At 38.4% G+C, this 11242-nt stretch overlaps 1 protein-coding gene across 1 annotated transcript; it reads left to right on the top strand.

The window, feature by feature from the left end:
- Positions 1 to 2685: 2685 nt before the first annotated feature.
- On the top strand, positions 2686 to 9989 carry acsl5 (acyl-CoA synthetase long chain family member 5). Its single transcript, XM_072456300.1, has 20 exons — positions 2686 to 2847; positions 4143 to 4254; positions 4584 to 4648; positions 4714 to 4815; positions 5013 to 5112; positions 5696 to 5874; positions 5954 to 5986; positions 6189 to 6240; positions 6320 to 6393; positions 7019 to 7096; positions 7177 to 7311; positions 7517 to 7651; positions 7716 to 7811; positions 8356 to 8428; positions 8509 to 8597; positions 8846 to 8962; positions 9071 to 9214; positions 9296 to 9397; positions 9472 to 9543; positions 9803 to 9989. Exons 1-20 carry the CDS (start codon positions 2692 to 2694, stop codon positions 9938 to 9940), a joined length of 2052 nt encoding a protein of 683 aa, XP_072312401.1. The 5' UTR covers positions 2686 to 2691; the 3' UTR covers positions 9941 to 9989.
- Positions 9990 to 11242: the final 1253 nt, after the last annotated feature.

The raw sequence follows: 11242 nt of genomic DNA on the forward strand, positions 1-11242 counted from the left end.
GGCAAAAGCGACGCGTAGTCAAGGTCTAATCACGGCGCAACATGAAATGTACAGAGACAAGGGCCGCACACTATAATAAATAATTAGTAATAAGTCATAAATCATATCTGTGGTGGTGACCAGTGTGACCAATGCGTCGTGTTCTGGTGCTTGGGTGAGACATAAGGGTGGGAAAGTAGGTTAGTCTAAAATTATGGCCAAGCAGCAATGGTGAAGTCGTGTGGACAAACTATTCTGCTCCTCGGTTTAATTTGATTTATTAATGTCTAGTTGACCAGATTTATGATTAGTTGCACGTTTAAATGCCAATTACTGTTCAAAATGCATATAGCCTATTTTTCTTCATTTTTTTTGTTTTGTCCTCAAATTGTCATATTTGTGTTTAGGGATAAATGAGAAATGTAGAACTGGACCTGACTCAAACTAAAGAACTATATGCCAATTATTTCAGGCTATTCTAGTGGTGGAAAATTATTTGGACTCGTGCAAAGATGGAATACTGAGCATATGACTTCAAAAGGCACAGAAAAGTCTAGTGTGAACTCCCAAACAAGCGTAAAAATGGATAGTTCTGCACTTAAGTGGTTCATTTTATGGTCCAAGACATTTAAAAGACACAGTATTCCTCCTGATGCCTTGTTAAAATATCTGAACATTATTCTCCTCCACATGGGGCTATGAGAAGGCTGATGTATGCAATGTGAATTACAATTGCGAGAGGAGTGTTTTTTCTGTTTTGATTAGTGATGATTAGATTACCTGCCATTCTAGTTAATCCCTTGTCTGATAAAGTGAAACAATAAAATGTGATTGTTGAACTGGCTTTCTGCTGCTGGGAGAGTTTTGCTCCACACAAGAGCACCAGCTTTGGAAAGTTTGTATTATGACCATTTAAACGCAACAATTTGCACATTTAAATTGTATGATTTGCCTGCTTTTCACTTGCCTTTCTCCTTCCTTTTTCTCTCACTATTATTCACTTACTTGAGTCGCACAAGCTTCTCCTGCTGTACTTTGATACCAGCTGTTGAGATAAATGCTGATCTTTTAACCTTTCACCTGGAGTGGCATTGCGATTGCTGCATCTTATTCTTAACTCGAAATCCTGCAGAATAATTGCGTAAGCGAACACAAACATCGAGTCATTTATCAAAAAAAGGTTGACATTGTGAACTTAAATTGACAGTGTTATGGTGTGTTGACAGCAGTTAAATGTCCACTGGGTTTATCAGTGGGAGAGGAGCTGTGGGGTGGTGACGGTGCAAAGGTTTGTCCTCAGATGTTTTTTTTTTTTTATGGGTTTCCTGTCCAGAGCTGTGCGGGATCTCACCTGTCAGTGAAGCTGAGCAGCAGCAGCAGCAGCACCGGTGCAGGACCGAGGGTGAAACCAGGTAAGAGTCGTATGAGTGCTCTTTGCTCTCTTTACTCAGTTTATAGATTCAGACTGCAAGGAAATCCACATTTTTGTCATTGCATTTCGGAAATTGCAAAGGCAGCAGATGCAAGCTATATATATATATATATATATATATATATATATATATATATATATATATATATATATATATATATATATATATATATATATATATATATATATATATATATATATATATATATATATATATATATATATATATATATATATATATATATATATATATATATATATATATATATATATATATATATATATATATATATATATATATATATATATATATATATATATATATATATATATATATATAATATGCCTAAACTGATCACTGTGAACTCTTTATTTAAAAATGTCCATTCAGTTGAATAAATATGGACTCTATAAGGCATGGCAAGTTTATTTGTAGAGCACATTTCATACACAAGGCAATTCAAAGTGATTCACACAGCAGGAAAAATGCATTCAAATCACAAAGAAATTACATTGAACTAAATAAAAAACCGCCTAGCCAAATCCAAATTTATCAGACCACATTGGCAGGCATTCCAGACACTCCTTCCCTATAAGGCAACGTCCAGTGTTAATGCATTTCATCCACATGTGTCAATATGGGGTTATTATTACAATCTTTTAAATACTTTCATGTACTCTATATTCTGATGTATTATGCAGTGTGTTTTGATGTGCTATGTAAACAATTTGACAAGCAAAATGCCAAATAGTTTGTTTTAAAGTAGAGCTCTGGCAGAGGTGCTGTTGTGGAACTGTTCTTGCAATTTAAACATGTAAAATGATTGTGCTGCCTCCAAGTGGTCCAAAAGAATACGACAGACATAATCTTGTGTGATAAAGGCAGCACACACTTTTGCAGAAGGAATAAAACACATGTAATAGTTTTTTATTTATCTTATGTTTTCAAATCGGTTCACATTTTAAACACTCAATTATGAACTATTGAGCATGCAAGTTGAAGTCTGGATTAAGTTTGAAGGTTTTATTCATCGTTTTTGTTTGCAGAGGACATTGTTGTATAATCTCACCAAAATTAATTCAGATTGATTTGTTTGCAATTAAAATCTGATGGAGAAATCTGTCCAGTGTTAACGCTTCTCCCTCACTATGTTAATATTGTGTCTGCCATTTTTAAGATAAGATAAGATCTTCCTTTATTGTCCTACATTTCATTGATGCAACGCATCAATAAAAGACAAAGACATTGTGGATTGTCCCTGCTTCTGTCCTCCAGCATCATGGAGGCCCTGTTCCAGTTCCTGTTCTCTCCTCTGCCCACTTCGGCCATCATCTCTCTGTTCGCTTTGGCGGCTGCAACGCTCTTTTACCTCAACACCAGACCGAGCCCTCTGCGCCCCCCGGTGGACCTCAAGTGTCAAACTGTCGGTGTCAAGGTGGGACATGAGAGGATAATGTGCACAATGGAAAGGCTTTCTTACACACACTTGGGACACTATCACAATACTAAACTGGCAAACTCTATTTCAATGTCAAGGAAAAGACTCCAAACTCAATACCATGTTTTTCAATGATGCATTTTTTAATATGTAGTATTTAGGGATTACATTTTTAACAGACACTTGAGTATTTCAAAGTGCACTTGACATGTGTTTTTCTGTCCGTGTGGTAAACGCTTCTCAGTTTTACATCCGTCAAGTTGCAATTTGTGCAGAACAATTTAAAACGAAGAAAATTGCAGGAAGTAGACAATTTACACGCAACTGACTATTTAAATTTTTTTGTCTGACATTTTAAACAATCACTTCATAAAATAAAGCTGTTACCTGGTACTTATTTCTCAAATTATAACTTTTTGGTCCATTTACAATATGGTTGCTAGGTAACAGTCGTGGAATTGCCTCTATGTCACATCTGCTGCTCATTTCCAGCCCGGAAGTAATGTTATAAACCTTACCAAAATGGTCATACTGGATAAAATGGGCAAATCTTTTAGTAAATTCTTAAATATAATTCTGTTCACTGCGAACTATGTGTTGACGTGCAAACACTGGTAACGTTTGAGGTTATACAAGAACACAAATTTTCTGTTTGTTGATGAGATTGTAGACTTTAGTAGCAGGATGAAAAGGAGACAAAAATATAAGACCGGGTGGAAAATCCTAGCTTTTCTGTGTCAAGAGTAGATTTTGTAACATCAGACTGGGACGGCTCGGACAGGGGAAGCAAAGTGAATATTTTGGTAGAAGTAGCGTTCCATTAGAGCTGCTTTGGAGGCCCAGAAGAACATGTGTGAGAGTGATCAATATTTATGAACACAAAGTAACAACCTATCTGTTCAGCGCTGCGTTACAATTTAAAACTTTACATGCTTTTGGTGCCACAATTTTCTCGTAGCACCAGAAATGCTGCCCTGCTCGTCTCCATGGCTGTATTGAATTGCTTGGAATGTTCCACAATACGGCATTGAACTCTTATCTCCATGGTGACGAGCAGGTTCGAAGATCCCCACCAGAGAAGTTGCAGAATTAATCTTCATGTGGAGGATTTTGGCTCCTAAATGGCACTTCAGGACTTTTTGGATTATGTTTATTATCAATATAGACTGTCACAATATTATCATTCTAGTGCTGTTTATTGTGAGAAGAAACATCCCAATTTAAAGGTTATTTGTGATTATTGACACATGACGAAACGATAAAATCCTTTTCTTTAATTTTTAATTCTTTAGGATGGAGCTCGTAAAAGTGCTATGCTGGAGGATAACAATAACTTGCTGTCTTTTTACGACGACGATGGAAAGACGTTCTACGAGGTTTTCCAAAGAGGTCTGAGGGTTTCAGGTGAGTCTTTTGTCTGTTGATGAATAGTTTGTGAATAATAGCTTTTAATAATAATAATAGCTACTTTTTATTTTGTCCAGAGAAATTATACAATGTCCGTATACCTTTTTAATAAGTCATTGTTTGTGTACCTGAGTCTTTTTTCCTTTTTTAAAATCCTGGATAATACTTTTTTTTCCATATAATTGTATCTATATCAAATAGGTGAGACTTATGGTATTACTGGATTGTTTGCTACAACTGAGACGAAATGAAGTCGTAATCTATATGAATAATACTGTATTTAGTCTATTAAAACTGATCGTTATGAGATGCATTGCTTGTTTCAGGAAATGGTCCCTGTTTGGGCTACAGAAAACCTGGACGGCCTTATCAGTGGTTGAAGTATAAAGAGGTAAAACCCCAAAAGTCCTCATCTTAAGCTTATCAAGACTTAAGCTTATCAAGTATTGTTTTTAGGTGTCCGACAGGGCTGAGCATTTGGGGTCTGGGCTCCTTCACAAAGGCCTGAAGCCCGGATCAAACACTTTCATCGGGATCTTTGCCCAAAACCGCCCAGAGGTATGAACTTTGAACTATCACTGACATTTAGAAGCAAGAATTTAACACTGAAATGAACTGAAGTGCCTGGTTTTCTCTTAGTTTTCTACTGTGTTGAATCTGTACTTGACATTATTGTGACATATTTTTGCATGACTATTGCATACTTGTACGATGGTTATCACGTTTTATATGAATTGTTTGCTCGTTTTGTGCAGTGGATCATTGGCGAGCTGTCGTGCTACACCTACTCCATGGTGGTCGTCCCCCTCTATGACACGCTGGGCCCGGAAGCGCTCGTCTTCATCATCGAGCGAGGTATTCACACTTAAACCTGTAATTCACCACGAATATACTTGAGTAAGCCTTTGTTTAATGTGTAGGATTGTTTGGACACAAAGTTGGTCAGATTAAACCATTTTTATTTATTTTGAGTGTAATGATTTTCTGAAACATTTGGTCAAATTATTGCCTAATGAGTACTATTGAATTACAAAATGTTACCTGAAATCTATTGAAACATGACCGAGGTTTGTTTTAAAAAATAAAACGTTACTGTAGTGTTTTTGTAACTGCTGCGTTGTCATGATACTTAATTTTTATTTACACGATTAACAAAAACATAGAAATCCTTAATTTGCTTTCTTTAATTTTTTTTAGATTAGTTTTAATTTAAATTTAAAAAATAAAATAAAATAGTAATTGTATTCTCAGTTATAAAAAAAAAACAACTTAAAAAAACAACAACAACTTTAAAGTAATCCTTATTGTAATTGTCCGTTTTGGCAAATTTCTTTAAACCTTTTAGTTTAGAAAGTTAGTAAAAAAATGTTGCCCATCCTGTAGTTTCTTAAATAGCCCTTGCACCTTTTTACGTTCTCCTGTTTTCTGTATGTTTCAGCTGACATTTCGACGGTGCTTTGTGACAATCAAACCAAAGCCCAGACGCTGCTGCAGAATGTGGAGAAAGGCCAGACTTCAGTGCTGAAAACCATCGTCGTCATGGATACTTTTGACCCTGAGCTGGTGGAGCGCGGGCAGAAGTGCGGCGTGGAGGTCGTGTCCATGCAGGACGTGGAGGTAAAGAGATTTAGCCTTTTTAAAATGTAACCAAATCAGTGTAAAATGTTAAACTAGTTTGTTTTTTGTTTTCCTGTAGGCTCTGGGGAAAGACGATATTCAAAAACCAATCGTGAGTTTATTCCTCTAATATCTTACTACAAGCTGTGGTCAAAATGTGTCAAATGAGATCAGGCCTTAAGGAGGTATAAAATGTGTGTAGCAAAGTTCTTATCTTTGGACGGCTGTAAAAAGGATAACAAATTCCTTATATCATGGCAAAATTATGATCTTTGTTTTAATCTCAATGCTAACACAGCCCTTTGTGTCAACAGCCTCCAAAGCCAGAGGATCTCAGCATTATTTGTTTTACTAGTGGCACAACAGGTATTTAAAATGACACGTTTAGAGATGTGCGACGCAAATGTGAAAAAAATAAATGTGTTCCATGTTGAAACGTCTTCAGGAAATCCAAAAGGAGCGATGCTGAGCCACGAGAACGTGATCTCTGATGCAGCTGGAGCACTAATGACTTTTGAGGTACGATTTAAGCTTACAAAAGTATACTTTTCCCTGCAATTTGTCCACAATATCCATGATTTACAGTGTTTGACTTAAAAAAAAACGTGATTGATTTTCTCGTTTTCCTTTTTTTTCTTTTACTATTTTTTTTCTTTTTTGAAACACACGGCAACAAAAATTGCATAACACAAAATTACCTATTTAAAGATTTAGGGAAGAAAATCAAATGAGAGGAAACTATTAAGAATAAAACAAATTTTTAAAAAATAAATAAACAAAAATAAAATAAAATAATAATAATAAAAGGGGCTTAGGGCTGAGTAGGACATGGCGAATTCAAAATATGTAAAGGATAAGGGTTAGCAGAAAGTGAACTACGTTGCATCTAATGGAAAAAAGGGGTTAAAGGGGGGGGTTAATCTTATGGCAGGTAGTACGAGTCCCATTTTTGTCCCTTGCTTATTGAATTTGTCCATTTTCAAGTTGAGTCTGGCGGTTATTTCTTCCTTGTTGCGTATGTCAGTTATGATGATCCAGTCTTTAACCGTCGGGGCAGCCTGGGTCATCTACTTTTTTTGTTATTGCCTTCTTCCCGGCGGCCAAAAGTATGTTCCATTTTTTCCGATTTTCTCTTGTCTTCCAGTCCTCTGTGACTCTGAGCCCGAGCGACATCACCATCTCTTTCCTGCCTCTCGCGCACATGTTTGAGCGCGTCGTGCAGGTACGGGACCCCGCACTCGGTTCACTTACATTTCAGTCGAATACCTTGTTGTGCATTTAACTCTCTCTGTCTTTGTGCAGGTGGTCGCGTACGGGAAGGGAGCCAGGGTGGGGTTCTTCCAGGGCGACGTCCGACTTTTACCCGATGACATGAAGGCGCTGCGGCCCACGGTGATGCCAGTGGTCCCTCGCCTTCTCAACAGGGTCTATGACAAAGTAGGTGGGAGGGCATGAATACAGGTGCATGGCGGGTACCGTTTTGGAGAGGATTTTGTTTGTATTTATCAAAAATGGAATGCACAAGTTTCCACGAAATACTGACAAGCTTTTGGATTTAACTGGATTTTATTTTTTATTTCCGAGAAATCAAATGAAATGGACATAAATGCCTCTTGGTGAGCTTGATTTTATTTTCCTCCAGGTTCAAAGTGGAGCAAAGACGACTTTTAAGAAATGGCTGCTGGATTTCGCGGTGGAGAGGAAGTACGCCGAAGTGAAGGACGGCATAGTCAGGAAAAACAGCATTTGGGACAAGCTCATTTTTAACAAAGTTCAGGTAAAACGTTCAGTCGACTGTAACGCACGCATTACAGTTGTGACGCCGCGCTTTTATTGTGTAGGAGTCTTTCGGCGGCCGCGTGCGCATGATGGTGACGGGGGCCGCTCCCATCTCGCCTGTCGTGCTCAACTTCCTCAGGGCCGCGCTCGGGTGCCAGGTAACAAACGAGACATATGAAATGCCATTTTGGTCTCCGTCATATTCCCGAGCGAATGAATGAAACCTGTGCACTTAACGGGGAAGAAACAAACATGGTGATAAGTCAGTGCCAGCTTTATTTTGATAGAACTACCGGTAAATGAATAGGGAACTTCTCATACAGTTTTCTGTGGAGAGTTAATGATATTTGCCATCAATCTGACCTGGTGGTATTGATTTACAGACGAGAATGAATTATTTTTAAATCTACTAGAAAGGCAGTGTACAACTAGCTTTTCCTGAATTTTTCTTTTAAAGATTTGCAATTTATGCCTACAGTCTGATTCTGTCTACTTATTTCAGACACAACCAGAAGGATTAACATTTCAAGATGAAATAAAAACTGATGGATTAATTAATGAATTAAATGTTTTCAGTTGGATTTTTGAATAAAAACATGGGATTTTTTTGGTTCACATTGGACAGTTTATTGCTTAATTGCTATTTGATAATTACTCAGATTTTGATTTGATTGTGACGTATTTTGCATCTAAATTGCGCAGATCTTTGAGGGTTACGGTCAAACGGAGTGCGCTGCCGCCTGCTCCTTCACTGTCCCGGGGGATGCCACTTCTGGTATGTAGCCCAACTATACCTCAGACATGAATCTTTCTGCTTTTTAACGATATTGTAAGAAAATAACGTGTGTATTTTAGGACATGTGGGAGTGCCTCTGCCCTGTAACTTTGTGAAACTGGTGGATGTTGAAGAGATGAACTACTTTGCCTCAAATGGCGAAGGAGAAGTAAGTCATCCATAAGTCGAGTCTCGTCTTGTGTCATTGCTGGTTTAAGTTGATAGAAAGTTTACTTGTAGAATTATATAAACTAATATCAATGTTATTTTACTACTGAATTGGTAAAATAGCTAGATACTTTGTGTATAAAGGTCATCATACAAGATCTCTCAATAGTGACTTTCCTTGGTTAATTTCTTGAGTATTACATTGGGGAAAATGAAAACCGGACCAAAACTGTTTCTGTGGTGTCCTAGGTTTGCATCAAGGGCAGAAATGTGTTTAAGGGATACCTGAAGGACCCCGAGAAGACCGCAGAGGCTTTAGATGAAGATGGGTGGCTTCACACTGGAGACGTTGGGAAATGGCTACCAGTAAGACACTTTTATTAACCTTTCATATCTTTGATTTGGCATTCGTTCATTTAGATGTTGACGGTAGAAAATGTTAACCGATTTCTTTTTTTCCCTTCTCTCGTCTAGAGTGGCGTTTTGAAAATTATCGACCGCAAAAAGAACATCTTCAAGCTCGCACAGGGAGAGTACATCGCACCGGAGAAAATGGAAAACGTGTATGTGCGCAGTGGACCGGTCGCCCAAGTGTTTGTGCACGGAGACAGTCTGCAGGTGACGCACCACCACAGAGCTCCATGTCCCGTGTGGAAGAAGCAGTGAGCTCTAAATGAACCCTCCATTCCTCTGTTCTAGTCCTGCCTGGTTGCCGTGGTGGTCCCAGATGCTGAGATTCTGCCAAGTTTTGCAGAAAATCTAGGGATTAAAGACAGTATAGAAAATCTGTGCAAAAATAAGGTAACAGCCTTAACGCTGATGATTTGAGAGTTTTTGTTGGATGTTTCACGATTGTTTTTCCCTCGCTTTTGTAGGAAATCAAGAAGGCAATTCTTTCAGATATGACTAAATTGGGAAAAGAAGCAGGCCTCAAATCGTTCGAGCAGGTTTGTCCATTTGTTTTCATTCTGACTGCATTTAAATAGGTTTAATTGTAACCAGTTAAATCAAATGATGTATTTTTGCGCTTCAGAAACTACACTACATATTGTATTTTGAGTCTCCAGTTGCATTTCCCACCTCTTTTAAATAGTATAGGCCTTATTTCTGATTTACTAATGTCTTTTAATGAGTGACTATTTCACACCAGCATGTCCTTGCCCTGAATCCTTTAGCTTATCTTGTGTGTATCTGTGGTATCTGCAGGTGAAAGACTTGCACCTTCACCCGGAGATGTTCACGATTGAGAACGGACTCTTGACCCCGACTCTGAAGGCCAAACGGGCTGAGCTCAAGGCCCTGTTCCAGACCCAGATTGAGCAGCTCTATGCCAGTTTGCAGTAACGTCTCCTCTCCACACGCCATTTCGTAATAAAACATGAAATACTAAAAATGTATTGTATCGTCGTTATTTATTACCACAATTTTATGATCAAATAATCCCATCACGGCATAAGATATTACACCTACCCTCAGTGTCGCTTTAGTGGCTTAAAATGCTGTCATTAAGCAGGAATACATCACTTTTTTGACAGTGTAATTGCATCCTACATTGGTCAAATCCAGATCTGTAAATCATTTCCAAAATAAGTTCCATATAATGTGAGATGCTACTGCTTCATCTACAGGTTTTGAGTTCAATCTGGCAGAAAAACAGACAAATGGCCTTTGCAAGAGTAAGAGAGTAAGAGTTTTCACCAGTGTATGAATAAGATAAGATAATCCTTTATTGTCCACACATGGGGAAATTTCATTGTTGCAACGCAGGTAGAGACGGAGGAAAAGAACAGATAACTTATAGGAAGTTTAAAAAACACTCAATAGAAGATCTCTTATAAACAAAAACTCCTATAGACAAAACCTCCCATTTCCCAACAAGGGATGGAGGAAAAAAAAAAAAAATCTAATAAAATAAAAATATGAAAATAAAAACAGCTACCGTAAGACACGATAATACTAATTAAAATGCTATATTGTGTCCATAAAGTGTTCACAACCATGGCTCTCTGTGACAACACCGCCCCCTTGCGTCAGGACGTTTAGTTTCACTTCAGTCTGGAGCGGGAGCCCTGGAGTTTCCCTGCAGCCGCTTCAGCCGCACGTTCCTCGCGTTTCCCCGGATTTCGTTTTTTTCAAATGCAGAAAATCTAACTTTTTGGACTAAAGAACCGATGCCGGTGCCGTGCGCGGCTCTGAACGTCGGCTCGTCTCTGCTGCGTGAAGTTTGGCTGACGCTCTCCAGAAGTCTTTACCTGTGAAGCGCAGCAGCTGCTCAACATGGCTTCTTCCGCCACAGGTGACCACGAAGAGCAGGTAAAACGGACTTTAAGCTCTTTTATCTGGCACTAAACCGCTGCAATTGAAGGAGACGCACTGTTATAGTCGCGATCAGCCCGCGGACCACAGTTTGGGACAGGCGCAAACCCTATTCTCTTGGTGCATGAAAGTAATGAGCTGGATTTAGGTTTCTGTTTGTAACTTTATACAGATTTAAACTTTCCCCGCACGAACAGAAGGAAAACTGATGTATTTAGTGATGCTTTGAGTAAAAGGTGGGTCAACTGTCGCTCCTTTAATGGTTCTTCTCTTAAAGATCTTCCACATGGTCACATGGGGTTTCACTATGAGGAATTAGTAGTTTCCAAA

Source organism: Eucyclogobius newberryi, unplaced genomic scaffold (assembly GCF_026437365.1).
Source record: "Eucyclogobius newberryi isolate DKJ021-1_F unplaced genomic scaffold, fEucNew1.0.hap1 SCAF_20, whole genome shotgun sequence".
Classification (NCBI taxonomy): domain Eukaryota; kingdom Metazoa; phylum Chordata; class Actinopteri; order Gobiiformes; family Gobiidae; genus Eucyclogobius; species Eucyclogobius newberryi.

What these genes read in the sequence shown, in the direction of transcription:
- acsl5 (XM_072456300.1), top strand. Translation starts at nt 2,692, where the DNA reads ATGGAGGCCCTGTTCCAGTTCCTGTTCTCTCCTCTGCCCACTTCGGCC. An exon ending in TTGCCCAAAACCGCCCAGAG is followed by an intron (nt 4,816 to 5,012) that starts GTATGAACTTTG and finishes CGTTTTGTGCAG; the next exon opens with TGGATCATTGGCGAGCTGTC. An exon ending in TCAACAGGGTCTATGACAAA is followed by an intron (nt 7,312 to 7,516) that starts GTAGGTGGGAGG and finishes ATTTTCCTCCAG; the next exon opens with GTTCAAAGTGGAGCAAAGAC.